The 25,771-nt window shown below is 41.0% G+C and overlaps 2 protein-coding genes across 5 annotated transcripts; both read left to right on the top strand.

Moving 5' to 3' along the window:
• The first annotated feature begins 1,507 nt into the window (after positions 1 to 1,507).
• Positions 1,508 to 10,038, top strand: mib1 (E3 ubiquitin-protein ligase mind bomb 1). Its single transcript, XM_022839453.2, has 14 exons — positions 1,508 to 1,943; positions 2,122 to 2,229; positions 2,646 to 2,880; positions 3,676 to 3,892; positions 4,189 to 4,293; positions 4,533 to 4,876; positions 5,153 to 5,248; positions 5,466 to 5,715; positions 5,866 to 6,215; positions 6,337 to 6,571; positions 6,752 to 7,060; positions 7,303 to 7,658; positions 7,817 to 8,107; positions 8,289 to 10,038. Exons 1-14 carry the CDS (start codon positions 1,672 to 1,674, stop codon positions 8,670 to 8,672), a joined length of 3,552 nt encoding a protein of 1,183 aa, XP_022695188.1. The 5' UTR covers positions 1,508 to 1,671; the 3' UTR covers positions 8,673 to 10,038.
• A 3,509-nt stretch (positions 10,039 to 13,547) lies between these two features.
• LOC111263948 (uncharacterized) lies at positions 13,548 to 25,538 on the top strand. 4 transcript variants are annotated; one of them, XM_086969873.1, is made up of 5 exons: positions 13,548 to 14,177; positions 20,698 to 21,544; positions 21,807 to 22,067; positions 22,319 to 22,702; positions 25,157 to 25,538. In XM_086969873.1, exons 2-4 carry the CDS (start codon positions 21,468 to 21,470, stop codon positions 22,377 to 22,379), a joined length of 399 nt encoding a protein of 132 aa, XP_086825999.1. In that variant the 5' UTR covers positions 13,548 to 14,177; positions 20,698 to 21,467; the 3' UTR covers positions 22,380 to 22,702; positions 25,157 to 25,538. The 4 variants fall into 4 exon arrangements, with proteins under 4 accessions (XP_086825999.1, XP_086826001.1, XP_086826000.1 ...); XM_086969875.1 differs by having other exon boundaries at positions 13,548 to 14,543; positions 21,807 to 22,033; positions 22,325 to 22,702; XM_086969874.1 differs by having other exon boundaries at positions 13,548 to 14,543; positions 21,807 to 22,033.
• The last annotated feature ends 233 nt before the right edge of the window (positions 25,539 to 25,771 follow it).

Here is a 25,771-nt window from a genome sequence, read left to right as displayed (position 1 = left end):
GCAAATGAAGATAGCAAACAAAAATGCGTTAAGCGGCTTTTTATTTGAAGTTAGGCCGCACAGCGCGTAACTTCAATGTTTCACGACGTTAGTCCGAATATAGGCATAGTTGGTTGTTCAGCCTAACTAGATGTAAAAGCTTTCGAAGTATCTTAATATTATAGCAGCTTATCATCGCCATCGACAGTTACGCTGTTATGAACTAATTAAGCTGCCTTATGATATACATTTACGTATATCAAAGAAAACTTGAAGGATCAGGAATGTCGCTTTTGTTTTCTTCGAATTATGCCATCTGGCTAACGCGCGAGACGGTTCATGTAGTAGTTGATGGTGTGGAGTTGACACGTCACTTCATTAGGGTTCTAAATTAACAGTGATAGTTGGCTTTGTGGAGTTTTGCTTGCATTTTGTGGGCTTTGCATATGCTCATCGATCAAAAAATGTTTAAATGGTGTGAAAAACCTGTTATATTTATAATCGCTGGGTACCGTAAGTGCTATAATAAGAATTATACAGCTGTCAGCTTCAAAACCTGAAATTTCAATCTCTAGCTAGCGCTTTGTGATTTATTCTGTTCTCAACATCAAAATACTGTTAAATATTGTCGTTGACACTCCATTAATTGTCGAGGGTCTGTGTTGTCAATTTAAACTAAAAAAAAACCAACGGAAATTAAGATGACTAAGTTAGTTTAAAGAATCCGAAATGAAATCAACCCAAGACGAGGCTAATCATGAAAACTGACATGACCTTTTGCCCATCGTGGCTTTTATCATGTGCTTTGTCAGTAAGCGGGTTTTATAAACGAATTGACATATACGAGTGCTACAGGTGCGCAGAAATATGATTGAAAAACGACCTGTGATTTTTGTTAACATCAGTTTTTATTATATCATTCCTAACTCTGTGACTACCTCAAATGTCTAATAATGAGTAAATGTAAATAGACTTCTTCCAATAATAGAGTTCCAAAATTTCGTGGCGATGCGGAAAATGCGTTCTGGCTCTAAGAGACTTTGCTTTACTTTCAAAAAATGTTGTTGATCTTTGTCAAAGATAATCAAATTTTGTTAGCATTAATTTTTGATTCAACATAGGTCCATGTGAAAAATGACTGGTTCAAAAGAGTACGCTACTTATGACAAAATTTTGTAACAACCAGTTTGAACGCCCTTGTAATTTCAGAGTGTGCTATCCCGCTTGTCGCCGTCGAACTTAATGCAAGCCTGAAGAATGGTGTAGATAAGTGCCTAATCAGGGATTTTGTACGATCACAAACCGAAATAATTTTTTATTTTTCTAACCAGAATTTCTTTCTTTCAATGTACCCGCTATCAGAATTTCAGCTAGCACGCCTTAACCTGTTAATTAGCTGCTATTCGATGTTTTGCGATGAAAATTCATTGTGTGTTTAGCCTACGACCGTTTATTAAAAGATTCCAATCTTGTTTCTCAAGTAATTTCCGCTTTCATTAGCCTACTCTAAATGTTGCAATATCCCGAGCTAACACGCTGTATCGCCATAGCTTCCAGGTAATTAGGGGTGCTAAAGGTCACAATTGGTCGCGCTGCCCCGAGCAGCGATCCAGTGGGCAGCAGTGAGTGACTGAGTGTTTGCCGAGTCTACCGGACCGGCGTCCTGGCTAGGCAAGACGCTGCTTGTGGGGCATGTCGATGGGGATCACCGGCGCGCCGGGGCCTGTCAGCGGGCTGACGAACGAGCCTATGCCCGGAGGTGGCGGCGGTGTGAACGGTGGCGGCTGTGGCGGAAATTCACTCAGCGGAATGGTCGGTGGTGTGGGCGCTAGGGTGATGCGTGGACCTGGCTGGAAATGGGATAAACAAGATGGCGGAGAGGGTCATCTCGGTACAGTTAGACAGTTCGATTCGCCTGAGGAAGTTGTCGTTGTGTGGGATAATGGAACAGCTGCTAACTATAGGTAGGCTTAATTGAAGGCCAGGCTTGCTAACACCATGGAGGAGATATACAGGTCATATTAAATTAGTCAAAACTGGATCTTGACGTTCTCTCCTTTATGTTCATGTCAAAATCGATTTCACGCATATTCGCAGTTTATAAAATTCTCAGTTTTACTGTTTTCATTTTCATTTTGGTAGATGCTGCGGTACGTATGACCTTCGCGTAGTGGACAGTGCGCCGACAGGGGTAAAACACGATAATACAGTGTGTTCCGGCTGTGGTCAAGGTCCAATATATGGTATACGGTAGGTAGAACGTTTACTAGTTGCACACTCATAAGACACTTACCTATTTGACACACAGGATGCGTGTCTCACTGAGATTACATATTACAGTCAGAACTGATTCAGATTGGATTTGTGCAATTTAGCTGTGCACAATATAAAGTAAATGGTATTACACGTGAAAACGTTTAACTTAAGAACTGCTAAACATATCATGCATGTTTAAGAGTTCATCACTCACACGCAATATATTAATATTCCTGCAATATGTCCTATCTAATTTTGTGCGTCTTAGTTAGCCTATATGATTTGAACCGTAATTGAGCCCATCACATTACTACTCCATAATAGACAGAAAACGGAAGCTGTTTCTTATAATCCTATAAAGCAAAACAATAACAAGAAAATCTGACTGATGTTGTTAATAATTTTAATAGGTGGTCGTGTGCAGAATGTTCGTTGCTTGATCTGTGCTCTGTATGCTATCACGGTAATAAGCACCTGCTAGCGCACCGCTTCTATCGGGTAGCTACCCCATTCAGCGATAGGGTACTCTGCGAGGCACGCAAAAGATCCAAGAAAGTTTCACTAAGGGGCACCTTTCCCGGCGCTAGGGTCGTCCGTGGGGTCGACTGGCAATGGGACAATCAGGACGGGGCAAGAACAGGCAAAGTAAGTTGAATAACGTACTAAATATGTGCGTTAGCACAAGAATTATGTAAAAAACTAGATGGCAAGCCCTGTCCGTAGTTCCGACTTCTCGCCCTTTATGCATCTATAGAATGTTACGAAGCTACACAACTTCTTGAAAGTTAAACGAAGTCTCACGATTTTAAATTTAACTGGATTTATTTCAAGAATATTTTTTTGTTACTTATTGTAAATACATTTTAGGATACGGAGATGTAAATGAAAAAAAAATTAAGAAATCAATGTAGGAAAATTTATCTTGGAGGATGTTCAATTAGTATTAAAATCCGATTGGTTATTCAGAACTTTAATCGTTTTCTATGAGAACGTTTTCTATCACACTCTTCTAAGAATTTTACTCGACGGCTTGTTTTCTTAAAATGAACAGCCCTCTGAATGTGCACGGCATCGGCCCTCTGCTAATCAAGTGTAGATTAGAGTAAAGAGAAATATACATTACATAGAATATCGTGTTTGAAATTGCCAAACTTTGATTTATGTCCATAGAGTTAAGTAACAAAATGCGTGAAACTTTATTTGTGTGGCTTTAATCTCGACAAGGGCCTTACTACACGAGAGTATCCGTGGATGATACTTACGGTTGTTAAATAAACCTTGTATCTTGCCATTTCATTTTTTACACAGAATACTTACATATTAAGATGCAAAAGTACACAATAAGGTCGTAGCGTTCTTAATCAGTATGTCAATTATTACGAAGACTTATTTGCATCAGCTTTTTTGGTTTGTTGCCACCCATCGGTGCTTGAAATGTAGGTAATTGAAATTCAGGATTGGAGCGTAACAACTCCGCGAAGTGCCGCGTCAGTTCAATGGGAGGCTACAGGTACGCGAAACATGTACCGCGTAGGATTCGAAGGCATGTCGGACCTGAAAGTCCTTACAGACGGCAAAGGAGGAAACGTCTACAGGGACCACCTGCCTGTCCTTGGCGAACATGGAAGCATGATATCTTCTACCGGTCAATTGCAATGTAAGCTAACATGAAATGAAATTCTTGTTAATGAATAAACGTATTTATCTCTAAAGTGCAGTGCAACTTTTAAGTACATGTTAATCAACTGTTAGATATATAAACTTAATGAGTCTGTATATAAATGAATGAACTTCTATCTCTATAGGTACGAGATAAATTTTCTAGTACATGTCAGCTTATGTCGATGTACTAAGAAACAAATATGTTGCTACAAGTAGAGCGTGTTAGATTTATCGTGCAGTTGCAAACATACGTGATTCGTCTTTCTCTCTTCTTACATTTTCACGTATCAGTGGGAGATATGGTGACAATCGAGTTAGACGTGCACCTCGTAAAAAGTCTCCAAGTCAATCACGGTGGCTGGGCTGACGGAATGCACGAAGCTTTGGGCACCACAGGTGAGAGTAATATTCTTGACGTTGATTTATTAGACTCTATTATAAGTGTAAATCTTAACCATTTGTTCTGACAATTTAAGGGCTTAGGTTGCATTTCTGTGGCTTGCTTATGGTATTTAAATATAGGTAAAATGAAAAATCAATTACTTATCGGTCATCAACAGGTACAAATTAGTAGCAATTTGTCTTAATTCGTGTGCATTTGCTTACTGATCTAAAATTTTATTTTGTTTTGTCAGGAACTGTGATTGGTATAGACGAAGATAATGACGTTGTGGTAACGTATCCTTCTGGACGACGATGGACGTTCAATCCGTGCGTGTTGACCCGGCTATTACCTAGCAACAGAGTGCAAACAGGCGGCGCAGCTACGACATTTACAGTAAATCTGCTCAGTGATGGAAGCATTCCTGTCGCTGGTGGGTCGACAGCTGCTGGCGGCGGGTCACCAGACGAACTTCAAACAGGTGACTTAGTCCAAATCTGCGGTGATATTGATCGCTTGAAGGTGTTACAGGAAAGGCACGGCGAGTGGGCGGACGGAATGTTGCCCAGCGTTGGAAAAATCGGCAGAGTTCGACAGGTAGGCAGTAGGAAGTAACGCCCTTATTTTAAGCTTCCTAAGTTGTTTCATTCTAAAGCTAAAATCATTTAAAAGGTATTTCGTTTTCCACCTTTCGCACGCATGTATTTATTTGTATCTATTCTGCCTACCAAGGAGTTGGTATATTATTTGCGTAGGAAACGCTAAATTGTATATTTAATCGCCACATGCTCGTTTCATGAAGACTTGTACTCGAATGTGCTATGGTACCAGCTCATTGAATTATATTCCTAATATTATTATATGATATTGCAGGTTTACGATGACGGCGATGTGAAGGTTGAAGTACGCGGGGAAGAATGGACTTTCAATCCACTTGCACTTACTAAAATTCGACCGGACTCGACAAAGGTACAGAATTAGCTCATAGACCTTCAGGATATATAATATCATGTAATTCTGGCTAATAGTCCATACAATTCCAGAAGACGGAAATTATGCAATTGTAATGTGAAAAATTAAACGAAAGAAAGCACGAATATAAGGAGAATTATTCATAAGTGAAGGTTGGCCTACCTCAACTACAAGTGTAATAGTTTCCTTCTCTCGACCCCTGAATTGTTTGCAGGGTTCAGGTGATCGGCTCAGTGCTCTTCTGAAAAAACTGTTTGATAGCCACGCGTCAGGCGATGTTAACGAGGAATTGGTTCGATCTGCAGCATCGGGTGACGCCAACAAAGTTGAAGGCCTCCTTAAGCGGGATGCCAGTGTTAACGGTGTCTACGTTACACATACGGCCTTACAAGCGGCCTGCCAAAACGGACACCTCGATGTACTTCGACTCCTCGTGCGCTACGGTGCTGATGTTGAAATTGAAGGTGAGCTAGTTTTCTGGGAGAGTGAAACGCCTGTACGACAACAAATACGTTCATTTGATTTAACCTAACTAAATGTTTGTGCCTACATCCTGAAAACAAAGTTAATATGATTGGGTATTTTCTTTGTTCTTCCCTTCTTTTACTTATTAGACAAGGACGGTGACCGGGCAATACACCATGCTGCTTTCGGTGATGAACCCGAGGCAATCCGGTTATTGGCTCAAGCTGGCGCCGACCTAAACGCGCGGAATGCTCGACGTCAAACTCCACTTCACATTGCCGTCTACAAGGGTCACGTGAATTCGGTGCAACGCTTATTACAATTAGGGTGTCATCCGAGTCTACAGGACTGTGAAGGTGATACCCCGCTGCATGATGCGATCAGTAAACGACGTGAGGATATTATGAAACTTCTATTGCGCAGCGGCGCCGATGTGACACTCGCTAACAACAACGGCTTCAATGCCCTGCATCACGGTGCTCTTAGGGGCAATCCCCAGGTGGGTGTATCAAACTTGCATTACCATTTATTATACTTTAAAGTTTATACGACCTGCAAAAACAAAAAAAAATATTCCTCTTTTATATGCCGCTTCCACTCGATTTACCTGTTTTTTGTAGGCGGTTCGTGTGTTATTGGAAAATCTTCCCCACCGATGGCGAGTAGATGACCAGAAAGATGATGGCTATACACCGTTGCATTTAGCAGCACTTAACAATCACCTACAAGTAGCTCAGCTTCTGATCGAATTAGGCGGAGCCCGGGTGGATCTACAGAACATCAACATGCAAACACCTCTACACCTCGCAGTTGAAAGACAACATCATGATATAGTTCGGCTGCTTGTCAATGCCGGTTCGTATAAATTTATTCTCGAAACAATTGCAAAAAAGCTCTGAGGACCAAATCAAACTCTCAAATTCTTTAACGAAGAAATCTTATGAGTTTTTAGAGGTATCCACAGGGTTATAAATTAATGAAAACAACTGCAAACGTTACACGATACTCGTTAGTCAACTTCTATGTGAATTTCAGGTACTAATCTAAATTTGATGGATAAAGATGGCGACACTGCGTTACACGAAGCTCTTAGGCACCACACGCTGTCGCAATTGAAACATCTTCAAGGCAGCTACTCCATGGGAGGCGCATCCACTAATACAGTAAACTCCAATATGGCTTCTGTGAACATGGCTAACATGGCAGGCGGAACCAACCAGGCCAGTATTGCAGACAAGCCAAATCAAGCGGCTTCCCCAACTGGGACTCTTTTGGGATCCCTTGAGATAGGAGATATTAGTGCTCAGATTGCCAAATTCCTTGTCGCCAATGGAGCAGACCTAAGTGAGTGACAATATGAATTGCTGCTTTGATGCTTGAATAACTTCAACTGTTAATTTATGTAAAAGTTATGGCTAGCTCTAAAGCATGCTTGATGCATAGCTTAGCAAACCGCAGTGGATACAAAAGTTGAAGCATATCGAGAGCATAATTGTTGTTCGCCATGCTACCACATTCCGCACACACGATGTAAAATTCAAATAGAATTTCCGTATCATTTGAAAGACGTTCTTCTTTTTTCGCAGCTATTCGAAATCAAAAACAGCAAACCCCATTGGACCTTTGTCCGGATCCAAATATGCGAAGCCTCCTCATCAAGAGCCAGCAACAACAGCAACAGACACAATTGCAACAGAATTCATTTGCGTCAGTGGGGTCTGTATCATCGTCGCAGGGTCCGAGCGAGGCACTGGCATCCCTCAGCATAGGAGCTCGCAATCAACAACAGATGTTATTCAGCACTCAGCAATCATCTATAAATCAGCCTGGTCCGGGAGGCCATCAGGTGCTCTTCTCGCACCCGCAGGCTATTTCGCGGCAGAAACTTAATTCAACAGCAAACTTTGGAGAAACCCGCACTTCCCTTGAAGACGAATGCATGGTGAGAGAATGTGATATATATAACGGCATCTGTGGCGTGATTCCATCATTAAGTGATTGCTGGTTGACACCTTTTAAAGGTTAAAATGTATATATTATCAAATTGGTTAGATTAAAAGGACATGTGGATCTATTTTGTTCTTAATAACATCGTTATAGGTGTGTTCAGATCGTCCGTCGTGCATTATGTTCCTGCCGTGTGCGCATGTGGTTTCATGCGAGTCATGCGCTTCGCGCGTTAAAAAATGTCTCGAATGCAAAGCGGCGGTCCAACAGAGGGTCAAAATTGATGAGTGCGCTGTGTGTGCGGACAAATTGGCCGCTGTACAGTTCCACCCCTGTGGGCATGTATGCGCCTGTGAAGATTGCGCCGCTTTAATGAAAAAATGTGCAGAATGCCGACAGCATATTGAGCGAAAAACGGAGCTAAACCAGCCGCGTTCTCATGAGGTATGCCTTAGCGTCGTTTCTAACCTAGTCTTTTTCACGATAATTTATGCTATAGTGTTTTCGCTATGAATGAGCTTCACCATACCATACTATTGAATCGTTATAGGATCCATTTACAGATGTCATTCTGCTCCACAATCCATTTCCTCTTTTCCGTACATACCTTTACATCGTATTACAGATGCCGGACGGTGCGCGAAACAATAGTGCCCCGATGCGACCAGCCACGATTGAGTCGCTTGGCGTGAAAACGAAGGAAAACAATATCTCTTTTGGAACTTCTGTTATCCAACAGGGACAGTTACCGCAGCAGCAACAACAGCAGCTGCAAAACGTAGGGAACCCTACGCCATCGACTTCGCGATGTACTGAAGATGAAAATGATCGCTTGAAACAGCAGCTGAATGACATGCACGAGCGGTCGATTTGCCCTGTATGCCTTGATCGCTACAAGAATATGATCTTCCTTTGCGGCCATGCCACTTGTCAATATTGTGGTGATCGTCTTCTCGAATGTCCTATCTGTCGGAAGAAGGTCGAGCAACGAATTCTTCAGTATTTCTAAATAAATGACTCGGTTAGCAGTTGCCGACAACGAACAGGCATAATGGAAGAAAGACCTTATTATAAGCTATAGGTCAAAGTTATTTAGGTACTGGCAAAGGTCCGCTTTCCGTAGAGGCTGCTGAATATAAAACTATTTGTTCAGAGAATCAAAAGGGAAAGAGATATTGATTTTGACATTATAGAACTGGATCGCACATGACAGAGGCCAAATGTTTCGCCTTTTGTTATTGTTGCACGGGCAAATGATATATATATATATATATATATATATAACGTGTATGGAAATTAACGAGTGCGCTGCCTGTAGGCTGCGAGGGCTATTACTGTAGCATTTAGGCAAAAAACGTGGTACCAATTTTGAAAAAGAAACCATCTGTGGTTCGATATCGTCATGAAAAGATTATGTAAGAGGTGCGAAAATGCTCTAAAACGAATTTTCCTCACAAGCTTACTAACCGGTTGTGATCACCTTCAGATTTTTGAGAAACCTTAAGTTAGTAGGATTGGCGAATCGCACTATACGTATAGTCCCAACGCTTGTAAGAACCTAATCCTATTACCCAGCCCCATTCCCCTTCCCCTCCCCCTCCCCGGGTTTCGTTTGATAGTAGCATAACATCTACATATAACATTATAGACTGGGATATTACCATTGAATATGCAGCCATACCTTATTATTTCTAAACAGTATTAGTATCGATAATATTGAAAAACTATAATGAAATTTAGCTGGGATGAAGCGCATTGATCGACTTTTAACGTCTGTCTGGACAATCCGATTGCTGCCTGATTAGAACACTTCATTAGTAAGGAAGTTTCGTTTTCTAGGAAAACTTCGACAAGGAAAGGTAATCCAAGATTGATTTAGATAATAATGTGAGCAATATTCACAAATAAAACCGATAATAAATAGCTAGTGCATAAACAATTTCAAATAAAACAAAACATCGTTCGTTACTAAAAGAAAAAAACAAACTAAACATATTACTGTGTATTCAAAAAAGGAACGGATTTTGAATCTAGCAGTGTGGTCCGATTTGCTAAACCTGACGAAAGACTCATATAACAAGTTAGCTGATATCGTCCAAAAATGCACGCACAGCTTTCCATGTGTCTGGTTAACCCGAACTGGACTACAATCTATGTACGTGTTCCTTTTATTATAGACGCAGAAATTATGCGGGTCTTCGGATACATTTACCATTTTGTTCCGCTACATGAAACAGTCCCTGTATAACTCTCTCTACGAAAAAAAGAATGAATTTGTTGCTAAAATGTGTACATGTATATAAAAAAAATAGCGATAGAATGTAGTAAAGTTGAATAAAGGAATGTATATATGAATATATATATATATAACTATACGAGGGGGTCATTAATGTAAAATCACTGTTGTTATGCTAGTCTTGTGGCTGTCATCATTGTTTTTGTTATTATTCTCTGAAAATTCTCATTCGTCTTTCGTGACATAAGATCATATTCAGCGAATCCTATGTGAATCACTTAATCATCAATAACAGTGTTTCAAATGATCTCGTTGTTCATAAGCACGGGATGGTTCTTATACCATCGTTACCATCACCATTATATCGTTTTCGGACTTACTTTAATCCACTTAGCCGCTGTCTTGCAACGTTCTCTCGATATGCTCTCTAAACAACTTATGTCTTATCCTTATCCTTTTTTGCCTAATATTTAACCAAATCATTGAGTGCAGGATTTTTTTCAGCTGACGACGCGTTATTTCAGCAACGCTGTTCAAGCCAGGTTTAGGTGTGAGAACCAGTGGAATTTTCACTGCCAATTTCAATACCAAAAAATATCAACCTAATCCACATTCTAGACGTCCCGTTATGTTCATCTGGTAATCATATTTCCTCCTTTTCTAATCTATTCAGAGTTGCCAATGCTGCTTACATGAAGGATTAACCGAATCTAGTGTTTAAAAAATCAGAATTTAGCATTACAAATAAACATAGGTCCAAACCCCTATCTTGTCGTAGCGGCCAAAGCCTTCTCAACCCCAACGCAATGGCCAATAGCGCATGTGGCACGGCAGGGCCTCGTTTCGAATAGATTATAAGTGAGGAGTGTATTTGTTCTTACGCGGGTCAAATGCAACTATTGAGTGAGCAGAAATTCGAATCTTATGAACCATTGAACTCCTGCTTTGAACCATGTCTACGTATGACCTAAACGCCCCTTAATCGCAACGGTAAACGCATTAGTATTCGGATCTACTAGCTCATATTTAACGATGAATTGAACTTACATTATATATGCTTTATACATACAGCTTAAAAAACGAACTTGTGCCGTTCCGAAACAACACCACTGATACTATAAGGTCAAACTCACACTGCAGCTTTCTCACTGCAGAGTTAATTATTAGGTGTCCTATAAATAGATGCATGCATTATACGATATCGCGAGTGGAGATTGTTTGTTAATGATATCTCGAAGCACAAATGTCAATGGCCTTAACGATGCAACGGGCGCCGCTTGCTAATAGACTGCAAGATATCGGACATTTTACAAATTTATGCACGTATTAGCAGGCATCATATACAGGTTATTGAAGTATGTCGATACGTGTAATGGGAAGCACTGTCGACAAAGGGTGGCGCAGTGCCACCCCTTGAGCTCGATGTTTGATAAACGATGACGGATTACTTCAGGCAGGTAGCATAACGACAACTTAGCTCTACGTAGTAGTGACTAGAGCATTACAGGTGAACAGGTGTTATGGAAACCTCCATAATGAAGTTAATCAATAATTAGGCAAACAGAAAATCGATCTGTAGTCGAATTCTTCGGTAAGTCAGCATCGTAACATTATTGCAATATGATATTTATATCACTTAATATCGCAATGGGTGTCTTCACTCCTGAACCTCATGGCCGAACATTTGTCTAGTAATATTGTACATATTTATCGCTGGTCAGTGTTAGTTCAATCAAGACGTCTTTGCGACGGGTTGTGATTCGAAAACAGATTGCAAAAATGAATGCGCGAGTTTCCTGTTGCTTGTCAAAGAGAGCTTGCGTGTTCCTGTACAGGGTTACTTAGCATAAACTCTCTTAGTCCACGTTTAGATCCATGTCAGAGGTTTGTTTTGCATAGTTAATGCTAAAATTTCTGATATTTTACGGTCGTAAGTGGCTAGCGATATCAGCCTTGGTAATGGTGCAGTGGTAACGTATCTGCCTTTTAAACTTAGGAACACATGGCCCCTTAAATTCGAGACGGGCGTAGAGGTATTTCGTTCAATGTTCAACTCAGCCGTTTGAAGCAATGTTTAATGTAGTAGTACCGGGCATAAAACTCGAAACATCTATTTAGACTCAGCAGGCTTTATTACACAAGGATGGATGTATAACCCGCTCATAAGCGTTAGCTAAGATTTTAAAAAAGTTAGATCTAAACAGTCTGAACCTGGAGGTCTTAGTTCTTCAGTGTATGAAATAGCTGTTTAAAATACATCAAATTCTACTTTATAGAAAAGGTATCTATAATGAAGCAGTAGATATTACCCAGAACTGTCGGATTATCTTAGGGGCTTTAAACATCCACACTGTCAAAAATATTGTGTTGACTGAGTGAAAAAAAACCTTCACGAAGAATATTTATAAACAGGTACGGAATCATCAGGATGTTTGTCGCAGAGCTATAAAAAGACTGCATTCGTATGTGAGCGCTTAGAATATTGTATTCTGCCTTAACAAAGGGTCTTTGCTAGATAAAAAATTCGACAAACGACAACCGATAACTAGAGTACACGCCAGAATAGACTGTGATAGCGCACGTATCGCGTTCCAGTATTTTTATCAATAGATAGTTACTAAGACAAACCGCCAACGGATATGCGCTTGGGTTTACAGAGAAAAATAGTTTTATTCGATAAATAGGATAAATTGTCCTGTCAGATGTTTTCCATTCGGTTCTAATTGCATTATTAGTGTATGAATGTGGGTACCCAAGTTCATTGAGTTCCACTAACCAGATTTCGTTTCGTGATGGCTGGGAGCCAGCCAGTCATCTGATGGAATGCTGGTTTCCAGGTAGCGATATCGGACGTAAAACATAAATCATTTCCCCTAATCAAAAAGCTTTTAGCTTCATTAACATCGATGTTTGTATAAGTAGCATCTGCGATTTTTTTTATAAAGTACATTTCTGGTACTGTACATTCCTTCGTTGCGTTACGCTGCAGACGGATGGTAGCACTGAAAATAGGCACTAAATCTTCTTACTTATTTACGTGCATCTTCCGCGATGCGTTACTGACACAACAACAAGATCGTGTTATTACTTCGTCAATTGAAATCATAACGATATACTAATCCATTCTACTTTGAGTGTTATGAGTTGTCCAGTACTGAGACAATGAACAATCAAGATCCATAGTTTGTCTATCTGCTGATGTTTATGTGTGCTTGCCTGGCGCGCTATTATACGCTGACTGACAGTATAACAGTAATAAAAAACTAAATAGAAAAGTCTTTATACCTTCTGCACTTGACATGGTAAGCTGGTAATGCTCTGACTAGGAAAACCGCATAATAATGTTTGCATTGTAATTGATATTTATGTATTTAGCCAGCATTTCTTTTGTCCAATTGACCTATGTTTGCTTGCTAACGAAACATTTCGGCCTGCTACATCTTTGAGAAATTACTGTTTATTAAATAACCGAGTTTACGAAAAATGTTAGTTTTTTTCTACTCCCCTCAAGTTCATATTCCGCTCGCTGACCCAATCTTCCACTTGCTAATCAGATGCTCTGTGTGTTAGATTTGATTTTTCGCGCGAAGCCCTATTCTGAAAATCATCGGTCTTGCTTGCTATATCATAATTAGGACATTGTTGTCGATCTGCCAGCCTGTTGCTACACTTCTGCTTTTTTATTGTCGTCTGCCCAGCTTCTAGACGCCCCTTAGCCCATATATGGTTTCTGCTTGTCCTGCCTTTCCCACATAGACGTGGTCTTTCGTTAACGAGAGTGTGTTGCCTCTGGCGAATGCGCTCAGGCCGTCGCAGCCTGGCTAAGTGAACATAGTAGAACTCTGTCCACTACAGCGTCTATATTCTCTTGCTTGTATATTTACCTGCTTGGCAGGTTGGTCGATTATGACAAACAGCAAATGCACTGCTTGCATAACTTGTTTGCAACGTTAGCCTTAGTGTCTTCCTTGAGGGACCATAAACGAACCGTGACAGTTTTCGGACAGCTGGGGATTCTAGGGCTGCTACTCTCCAAAAAGATGTGCACAGCAGAATGATCTCCGATGGCCCGTATCGGTAGATGTTATCTCCTATCGTCTTCGATCGGAGCCTTGGATATATGGTTGCCAGAGGAACGAATCTGAGTTTAGCACTGGACATAGTTGCTTGCTTTGCAGTGAACAGATAAAGCATCTGTATAGCCATTATGAACATTGTTACTCAGTGTCATGCAGATAACAACATTTGTATATGGTACACATATTATGACGATCCTCTGTGAGTGTTGTTACCAATACGTATAGCTAGTTACAGTAAGATTCACCTAATTTCGGTAGTGCCATCTTTATATTCGACTCAAGTAATCGATTACCTTGTGGGCCGCAACAGCCCTACTTAGAAGTGACACGGGGACTATCCTCCGCTAGTACACGTAAACTGCGTCCTGGATTGCTGCTTAAGGATACTTTAAAATCTTAGCCGACTGATCGTTTTTGCCCACAGGCGTTGTCATGGGGCAACAAATGCTCGCATAATTGTGCAGATATTAAACCGTTTAGGAGAACTAAGACAAATGTCTAATGCCATTAAGGTGTGTCAATTAGAACGCTAAAGGTACAGGCGCGAGTGGTACAAAGGCTAAAGGTATGTATATGAAAAAAATATTATGACATGATATCATTTTATCAGAAGTCTAACGAGGAGGAGACTTAGGGGAGAGAAAACTACCAGTACTAAGCCGGAAAGACATGACTAAAGGATGCGTGGCGGCGAGACCAAGCGCACGTACCCCATGGATCTCGTTTTAATGTACTGAGCGTCTCAAAAGCTGAAGGCTGCAAGGCGTCCTCGCCCAGGGCCGGCTAAAAGAAAAACCCACTTAGAACTGGCGGTTTAACTTGGTGTAGCATAAGTGCGAAAAGATATTCAACATTATATTAGCGGTTCGTTGTGAAAAAAGTGTTCATGTTTAGAAAAAAATTGTGCTACTGTGTTGAGAAGACCCTGTGTACCTCTCTATTTCAATTAACTTGCTTAGGCATACTACATGTTGTACAATAGTAGGGGCGCTAATTTAGTCATCAGAGTTTTTTAAGCAATCGTTAACAGTAGTTAACACTTGAGCGCATTCATCAAAAATGCAAAGCTACGAAAGGAGCTAGTTTGATGCGAACACTCACAAGGTCTCTTAACAAATAAAGGTTCAAAACGGTCAGAATTATGCAAAAATCACGATACTTACAGTGAGAACGACATACATACCATCAGATTGGATGGAATTATATCGTTATCGACGAACGGTATTGATCTCAGTGTATTTATCTCTTTACGTATAAATATTAGTAGCTGTATTGAGCCTATATTGGAGCACCGTATGAGGCAGCCAGCCAGCCTCTCCAGGCCTGATTATGCAAGGTCATGCCAGCTGAGTTCACAATCAGCCGGGTGGTCTGAGGCATTCTGCCAAGATAGCAAGCAAATGAGACAGGGGTAGATAAACGACTCTGATAGATATTTTGTATATTGAAGTGTGATAAACTCGATCCGAAGCAGTATAACTGTTCGCTTGCATTTGGAATTGAACGCAGGCTGATCTTTAGGAAACTTTCAATTCTATTTCAAGCGACAACTATATTAGCGCATGTTTCCTCTTGTCACTATGATGTTCACTAGCTTAACGATGACTCTCGCACAAAATCGAGAACGACCTTTTTGAGCTTTACGGACAACATTCCGGGAGCTAACAAAGTGAACGTCAAAAACAACGTGTGGTAGAAATTCGGTGGTTTTCAACGGAACTTTGAGTTCTGTTTACAGACCGATCTGGTGTATTCTTTTTCTCTTCTTTACTTTCACTTTTCCCAGGTCGCAAGACGTTAGATGATTGTATGATGAGGTCCAAACAAGGCCATAAGAGATCATCTAAATAACGTTCATAGAGAACATCTAAAGAAGTGCCTGTACCTTCCACCCCGATAATAGATGCCATTTTTAATTAATTGACAAAAAAGCAATAGTTGGGATTTTGTATAAAAAAAAAAAAAAAACCCAGCAGAAATCAGTGTCCTGCATCTGGGTTTTGTTTTGACTTATTTTGCTACTGCCATCGATAAATACGATAGAATGGGGACATCAGCATGCGAAAGCTCTATCATGAATAGGAAGAACTTTCGAGGGAGCCATAGCTGGGGACGGAAACAAACCAGTTCCACGCAATAAGTATATCCGAGCGTTTCTGCCCGGTTGTACGTTTTAGTTATCAATACACGTATCGTCGTCCATATCGCCCTGATTGCCGTCGGTATTTGTGTAGACGCAACAAACACATAATTTACGAACAAATTCACTATTTGCATCTAGCAATTGTGCTCACATATTTCCCTTGGCAGGCCATTACGTCAATAGATTTTGGAGATCCTGCTAGAGCTACAGCCATTTGGTCCCCATATTCTCCCATACTTAGCATTCCGTTATCGACACCTAAAAGTTGAAACTAACTTTTAGGTGTCGATAACGGAGTTTCTGCTGGATAATTTTCCATTGTTTTTGCATGGTGAATCACTTGCAGTCGCATCCTGCCTCTGTGCGCTAGGCCTGTAACTACAATAACGACGACCCGTGGACGAACTCAAGTGCAAGGCTTCAAAGTTGCAACTTTGAAAGCCTAGCAGCTTAGAACGTTTTATTTTTCACAAAACTCTACACAGTTAGATCAGAATCTGACCTCTGATAATGCAACGCAGCGCCATGCTAATGAAAACGCGTACATTTCTGCCGAATGAAAAGCTGTTGCTGTTGATGCCAGCCGAAACCTGTCTTAATGAATAGAATATAATGTACTGTTTGCTCCATACACGTACAAATAAAGGCAGCTCAGAAAGTGTCTCGTTCCTGCGTCACAGTCGTAATCGCGGTAGCAGGACCATCAGAGGTGGGGACACACGGCCGAAGAAAAAGCGCCGCTCAGCGCTAGCAGAGGGACAGGGATATCTGGACAATTTTTCTTTGTCTTTATTTGTTTTAATTTTGTCTTAATTACGCTGTATGCCTGTCGTATAAAACTGTTGAGTGAAGACAGCCAATTAATGTGGGCCTACTTTGAGTGGTTAGTGCACCTTGCTCTGGTTCGATGATGGTGCTTTCGCTACGACCTATCAAAACAATTAAGCAAAAGCGTGCAAGGCTCTACGATGTGTTTTCTGTGTGGTGTACATGTTCACAGTACCCGACTCACTGTTATAATAGAAACGGAACGACAACGAAACTCTTTTAAGGATTTGCGAGCCAAGGACCAATCATAACAGAGGAAATGACTTGATAGCCATTTTTTATACTGAGAACCAAGAAACCTGTACAGTTTTGCCTTGGGTGATGTGATAGACGCAGCATGTATCAGTGGCAGTGATTGAAATCCAAAGTCGTTTTTTTTGTTTTTTTGTAGTGAAAAAGGAACATTTTTTGATGCTTCATTTGGAAAACACAAAGTAAAGAGAATCTAGAGCGTAATTATTTCTGCAATGTGTTGACATCTATGCTTCACAAGTGCCCGAATGGAGTCTGTCGTGAGATATCATAAACGTTGGTACAAATGAGACTGAGCCCCACTCTGACCCAGGTTTAGTGCTTGTGTGTAGCTTTGAGGTACGTTACCTGGTAGAATTCCGGAAACAACTGAGCTAACCAGGTTTGAACGCTCTTAAATTAAACAAGCTTGTCCAAAAACCTAGTAAACGCGCCGGGCTACTTACTAGATTTGCTTACAAATCAATGGTCAGATGCATATTGTGATTTGATGTACTAGCTCTATGTGTATAAATGCTACCTACATTGTACTTTTTAAAAAGACACATTTGAATTATTGAGATACCAGGTTATGCTTGCTATTTTAAAAAAATTTTGTGTTTAACTAGCTGCATTTAAAAATTTTAAAAACGTAACTCATTTAAGAAGCGAGCACAAGATAGCAGTTCCTTAATTAATGCTCTACATTCAAAATCACAAGAGCGGCTTGTGTATATCAGATGTTCGATTGCCGTCATTCTTGTTGATCATTAGTTTGTAAAAACTAGTCCTTAATCATACTAGAACTAACTTCACGTATCATTCTAACCAAATATGGATAGAAGCACCGTACCTAATGAAGAGCTATAATTTTTTATTCGTTTTTGGTCTAACATGATGTTACTCTCCGATCTCAAGATGTTCATTATTGGCCCTAATAACTTCAACACAATTAAATTTTAAATGCAGCCTCTTTTCAAAACCATTTTTATATAATTTATTCTCACGGATTCGTCTTCACCGTCATCTCTGGGAAGATACGCACTGCAATGCTCTCCTACGTCCTGCGCGCTTTCAACCATGTTCTTCTCTTCCACTTAGCGCTATATGCTCTTTGCGTATAGCCTCTGCGAACGTAGTCAGCGTCGCTCCCAGGAAGTCATGGCCTTTTTCAGTAAACTCTCGTAAGCGAAAATTTCAATCTTTTGTATACACACATGCGGCTCAGCTTCTTTCCCCCTACATTGAGTTGCGAATAGGGAATTGAGACCCTGTCCTAACTGCATCGCGAAGGCCAACAAAGAGTCGGCTGACTTGCCTTGTCCTCTAGAATGAGGTTGCTCTTCTCTTACCATTCTACATCCGAACTATCGCCTGCTGAGCCAAAAGCTCATGTTTTCCGTACACCTCAATAGAAAAAGATCTCCTTTATGATGTCCTCCTCCCACCGTATGCCCAAGTACTCCACATTCCTCTCACAATACCACGTTTTTTTTAGTGGGTTTATTGTTTTTGTTCGCTGGCTCAGTACCCCTTGAATTTCCGGCGCGGTCGTGCCTTGACCTCAGCTATACCGTCTCATCGAAGTCAGTGCCTGCCATGGTATGCCATCATAGCTGTCCTTCACTGTTCGCTTACATACCACCTTGCTCCTCGAACTATATTCGTTGCGAGACAAGACACATGCCCTTTGCGCCCGAAATTGTCCGGAATGAATATTTGAAAGAAAAAGCACTACGACATTTGAAGTTACTTACCGTAATTAATGAATGTTGTCAGAAACGGTTTAATCGTATTTGAAAATGAGCTTCAGAACATGGACGATATGTTGGCTATTGTACAGGCTGCTACAAAGGTTACTGGATGCTCACACATCTGATTTGGTTCTTTTGCGACCATTTTGTGGACAGATTATATTGAGTGTTGCTTCTGGTCAGACATGAATCTAGTGGGGTATTCGTGAATTAGTGGCCATTCTGAGTAAAGTGCACGTAGAAGTTAGACTGTTATGTACTGCGTCCTTTTATCAAGTATCTTAATTGGACAGAAGGTCATGAATGAAAGTGTTCGAATACTCGCTTATAATGTATAATTACATACGACGGTTGAATTTCAAATGTAAGTTGATTTAATTCTTGAGAACATATCGACAACAATACAATTTGAGTAGGCCGTGAGCGCCCTTTCTAAAGATTGAAATCCTTTCCCAGTGCCAAATTCCACTTACTTAATTAACGCAAATAAGGCCACCTCTAGCTCACCAAAGCTTAGTATTAATCTCAAACAGTTACAATGGCGTTAATCTATGTAGTATAATGTAATTTCAGTCTATAACGTACGCTGCGCATATTCTGATCTACTTCTTAGTAACTGGTACCAAAATAATGAAATATAACTTTTGTTCCCCTGGGTTCGGTGATGAAACATGTTGATAATTATACCTCCTATTACTGTGCCCGCCTGCTCGCACTCCTGTAATAGATTGGTCCATAATTAGTAGTCCATGTTCACGATCATCATTAGCCTGCATCCAAACGACTGATGATCTGAATGCACCCATGTGTGGCACCCAAGTTCACAGTGAAATGTAAATACTCGTCGCGGCCAACGTTATACTATGTAAACATTTTCGCTCACCTCGTATCCGCTGTCTCTTCACTAATCTCTGGTTTGTTAACTGTCCCTGGCTTTTGCGCGCATGCGTATCCGAGAACCGAAAATGTCACTTATGACTATTAACTGTAGGAAAACGTTTCGTGTGTACGATAACTATTAGCGTACGGACTCACAGCGGTGACCTCGTCATGTCGAGGAAATTTGTTTTATTTTATAGTTATTATTCAACTGTATAATTCTGGCGTGTGAACAGCAATAACAATTTGTCCCCTTAGAACCCAAACCCACACATTCCCTGCATCTTCCAAATCTGTTCCATTACGAAGCCGCCGTTCATTGTTAAATTTCACTGCACATACAGACAACTATGAAACGTACACTAATGCAACTGTGACAAATGGCGTAGTGTTTACATAAAACGAATCTGCATTGATTTTTTCTATTTCGATCATCGCGTACAATTGACCGCTCGATTCGTTGGAAGCGGCCGTGTTGGACCTGATGTCGCAGTCGACATTAGCTCCACCGACCCGAACTGGAAACGTTCAGGTGGCTACCAGAGGGAGACACTGTCGATTTAGCGACTTAGCCGAAAATATATAGTAGCTAACTAGAGTTCGATTTGTAACTGTGGAGTTACGAGTCGCCTCGTATCGAAACCGATTGTCATCAGATCAGCCAATTCAGCCAGAGAGGCTCGTATGTTTCCAGCGTACTCAGATTCCAAAATGCATACTTTCTGGTCTAATTACATTATCTAAAAACAACGCTATATTTCTATTGCACATTTGCTAAGCTCGACTCTAGATCGTGGCAGCTCAGGCGGTGACGGCGGGACAAACATTGCCATGATGTAATTGTTCCTGGCTTTCATCAGTCCGATTTTCATTTGTCTTTCCAGGTAACTACTGGATTGCGGCCTGGGTCTTCGTAGCCCCTTGCACTTTTGTGGCACGTCCAGCAAAGTCAGAAACTTGAAATAGCTGCCGATTGAATACTGCGCGTGTCATTTTCGCTGTCTGCGCCACCGCTACGTTTCAAATTAGCGATTGCCGGTGGTGCCTGAACGTTTCACGAGGCGAGTCTGTCCCTACTGTGCCCCTGTACTAGTGATCTTTTACTGTGCAGTCCTACGCGGATAGTCCTGTAATTTATATTGGAGGCTGCTTTCTGACCGACGTCTGCTCCGATCGTGATGGACCAGGCAAGACAGTCTCCATGCTTTTGACGACCGGTTGCTAGACAACAGAAATAGAGGCGGATCAGCTTGAATATATGGGCATTCGCATATAGATATTCATATACGAAAGTGTAAATTTCGGCGACCGCCAATCAAACGAAAAAGTACGGACCTTTTTCACAACTCGCCGAAGGGTGGCGGGGACCAGTTATGCTGGAGAGGGTCGGTTGATTGCCCGACGACGGAAGCTCATGCGTTGACCTCTGAAGAGCGACGTGTGTATTCTTATATACTATTAGGTTACTGGATTGACAAAACCTTGCGATCAAGAGACGTAGCACCCTCCGCATATGATGCAGAAGCAGTTTGGTAAAGGAAGCGGAGTAAACTTTGCTTGCCCAGCAGAATTTAGATCTGACTTTGTGAAGGTTTCGACGCGTCGAACACTGCTACAATACTGAGTTCGATAAGACCTATACTGGTAAAAGATCATGCTTTCGACAGACTCTGTTCATTTCAGTCCGTCAAGCGACAAAAACGATGCAAATGAGTCTTACTACACAGTCGGGTAAGTACAGTGACCACATCGGTAATATGATCCAGAAAAAGGCAGATGAAAGTAGGTACGCATACGACACAAGCAGAACAAGAGCACGTTCTTCATTAGGAAAATGAGCTAGCTTGTGATTTAAAGAGTACCTATTTTAACTTACATGCACTTTATTTTTTGTCTAAGAGGTCTATTTATTCTGGCTGTAAACTTATCATTCTACTTAATTGTAACTTTATGTTTGCCTTATCGATGCGCTTTTGTGGCTTGTTACTTTTAGGGTAGACGTGGTGCACTCTCCGACTCGAAAAAACTTCCCTTCTCTTTCGAACGACAATAACAGAAATTTCTTAGAAGAGGTCCCTGAGATAATCGGTCCACCGACTGAGTACGCGAGCCCCTCACAGACATCGATCCCCACGCCATCGCCTTATTGGCTTTGTAGATTTGATATCGATAAAGCCGTTATGAGCAATACCGAATTCACGCGATTACAGGATCCAAGGCGTGAGTTTGTTCGGTGCATTTATTACCTTTATAAGTAAGCAGTTTGTTTGTACCAAATGAGATAGCCAGTGATTCGAATAAAATGGACCACAATAGTTTGTCGCCTGTTTCTACATGATTTCAAAGAACCGCCTAAGTTTGCTTAACGGTATATGTTGTTCTAAAGCTGAAATGATAAACGGAATGATCCGTAAAGGCGGCCTTATTGATTCTCGAAGCAGCAGTAGCTTACACAACCAATCGAAAGGGATGCATCAGTACAACGTCAACTATTTATCCCATCAGTTACAGTGAGCAGGCATTCGAACGTACCGTTTGGCTTTTAGCGTCTGCGAGGATGCGCTGATACTCAAGAAGGCACCCATCACGCTCGCGCAGCTTCCTCGGCTGACAATGGCACTGTAGCTTCATTTTCTAGCCGCTTATCCGACTCTAAAAGACGTTCCCACTGCTAGGACGAATGAGGTGCCGCAATCACCTAACGCCCCCGATCAGAACTGCCAAAGAAAGGAAATCGTTCAAAGGAAATTGCCGAACCTTTTTTGTCCTCTCTAAGAACCGTAAGGTGACTTTGAAGGCGAGGGGAACCGAGGCACGGCAGAAGGGGGAATGCGGTGCAAAAACCGATCTAGCTCATCTTTGCGTGCTCCATTCACCCGGCTCGATTCGGTAGGTTACCTTGATGCTATCAACCAATGCAACTTATGAAGCCATCATATTAGAATTTCTATTAGATACTGAGCTCATGGATTGATTGCACAGGGTGTTTCGTAGGGGTAACAGTTTTCAGAACCAGTCATATGCTTACGACTGTCCAGCAGATGTATGATAGATATCGACTCCAAAGCATCGTTACAGGAGAAGCGACGATATCTGCCGTATTCCGAGCAGCCTCGAATGATGCTTTTGAAAAGTTCAAGATTTGTCATCATTAGGATCAAAAATAATCGCGACGTAATTAAGGTGAACCGTGATATAGCATACCAAAAGCATGGCAATTGAAATTTTTCTAAATTTACCTTATGTCAAACACTCAGAAGTTCCGCAAAGTTCAGCGCAGACTCTATACCACTCTTCCATAGAAGTATTGACTATCGGATGATCTTAATTCACTTGAGATCAACTGGTCGACCGCCGCGGTTGCTCAGTCTACAATCAAACAAGATTTATCTGCGAATTACTGACTTCAAAACGGCTTCATCCGACTTGTAGTAACTTCTACTCACTATTCCGGCGTTATTCTTGAACTTGTATTTTCTTGTGGTCCTTCATTGAAACCACGATCAGGCCTTCTGTTTTTGTTGGATAGGGCATATCATCACATTTGACACTATATTTTATATTGGACACACAAACCGACAAGGGAATACAGTCAAGGTTTCACAACTCGATCTCATAGGCCCGCGGCCTATTTTTAATGATTGCGATCGTGTAAATGGGATGCGTATGAAATTTATTTAGTTTGTTTTTCACTGTCACCCCACGTTCGTGTGACAGACACGTAATCTTACATCGGATGCTATTGCATCATCTCTAGAGCGTTTTAGCATCTAAGCTCATGAAACTGTCTAACCGAATCTCATTTAGACTTCTTTTCAGTCTTTTCTTTCTAATATGAAAAGGCCATATGTCAGTGCCCATTTTCAGATCAACTCGCGTCGCTTTAGACAAAACTAACGTATTAGTTTTAAGTTTTGGTGATGGTTGGGACGATAGTGTTGATGATATTGTAAGTCTGCTTTGCATAAATCACGTGCTCGATTTTGGAGATCCGCCAAAAGTACTTGACGGAGACCTTTTTCACAGGGAAGTATTTTCAAAGTAAAGGGAAAGAGCGAGCCGAGGGAATGCACGTAGAAGTGACGTGTCTACTAGGCCGAGCGTGACTACCTTTCAGCTTGCGTAGTCATGTTCTAGGAGATTCCAGACGTAGAAGCTGTAAGACGCTTTAGGACAAGCCCCAAAATACTTGTCAACATACGGTATATTTCTATCACACGGGACCGAATTTTTTAAGCCATGGAAGAGGTTAATAGCCAAGTGTAATTACACTCAAGACAGAATGCCAGACATTTTCTATACTTATGCTCTCAAGTTAAGTTTTAATAATACCGAATAAGTCCTTAACCTTTCCTGCCAGAGCAATTATAACAAACCAATTGTGTTGTACATGTTCTTTCCTGCGTGAATAGTAGTGCTTTGCAAATAAGGTTATATAATTCAATTCGATGATCCATTGTTGAATGATCAACTGTCGTTTTCGCCAGGAGTGCGGGCAGTTCCGGATGTTTTGGTCGCTGTAAGATCAGCCTGACGATCACGCTAAGCAGGCCTAGTAGGTGTGACTCGTGCCTAGCACTAGTTCATGCTATTCTACGAGTAAACATGTCACGTTTGAAAGCAAGGAGAGGTCAGAGGCGTGTCAGTTGGTAAATGCATGGGGAAACATGTTCTGGAAAGCATTTTTAGCATCTTGAAGAATGTTGCACTTAGGCTAAATAACCAAAATGAAATTCCACTGCAGCACACGCGAGGCCTGGCTGTAGGCTCATAATCGTCCAGCGACGTGCATGAAACCGTGTATCACTTTTACGTATAGTAAGAACCTCGTAGGATAAATAATTATATCAGTGGCAGATCTATAAAATCAAAAAAAAAAACATACAGTACGGACAAATCGCTTAGTGCGTTAAATCACAAACGAGACTTTAAGGTCGTAATGCATAGCTTGACCCACTTCAGTGTTTTCACTTCAGGAAAAAATTGTACATTCTGATGGTGTCGCTGAGCCTGGTGACGATCCTTGAGGCTCCCCCAAATGTTGCCTTTTTCCCTGAGGTACTCGAACGATGCGAGTTGCTCATGCTTAATATTATCTGCGACGCCTTTTTCGCCATTGACATTTTTTTAAACTTTTCGACAGGTAAAAACAACATTAGGAAAAACGGCTAAGTTCGCGGCGAATGATAAAAGAAAAACAAACGGATTGCAATGTACGATATTTTTCTTAATAACACATCTTGCTGTGTGAATTGATGTATGCCTGTTACAGTTTGTTAATTAGTCGTGATTGATTTTGTTAAGTTCATAATCTTCTCTGGCATTTAATTGCTTTTGTTACAGGGTACCATGAAAAGGGTTGTGTGCTATGTCTAATCGAGATGAAATCGGGCAAGATCAGGAGGCGTATCTTAAAGGGTAGTTTGGAACCGACCTTATTTCTACGGTGCCATTTGATTATTCCGTACTTGTTTTTTCTTACAAACCGCTACATGTAAGTTCATTGAAATATAAGTTTTGCAACTTGTGAACAACGCAGGTAATTAGGCATTTAAACATTTCTGTGCTTCCGCGCATTAATTAAGTGCATCATAGATAGAAGGATGGGCCATCTGCAGATATTTTCACGTACCAGCGCGTCAATAATTATAGTTAAGTTTGTACGTGTCAAACGTTTCTTATTAATAAACTATATATGCCTACTCTCTTATATGAACCCTCAGGAGGGATTCGGCCATTTTTTTAATTATGATTATTATTGTGAGTGTTACCCTTGTTATTATCATATATATATCATATATATATATATATATATAGACTTATACCTGTGTTTAATGGGCCTTAGCAATCGCTTCTAATTAGTCACCAAAGTGGGCTAATTTCGATTTCAAGGGGTAGAGCATAGCCATATGCTTCACTTTTGCAGCCCTCGCTGTTCCACATCATGGTAAACTCATT

Source organism: Varroa jacobsoni, unplaced genomic scaffold (assembly GCF_002532875.2).
Source record: "Varroa jacobsoni isolate VJ856 unplaced genomic scaffold, vjacob_1.0 scaffold_802, whole genome shotgun sequence".
Taxonomy (NCBI): Eukaryota; Metazoa; Arthropoda; class Arachnida; order Mesostigmata; family Varroidae; genus Varroa; species Varroa jacobsoni.
This window is presented reverse-complemented; position numbering and strand designations above follow the sequence as displayed.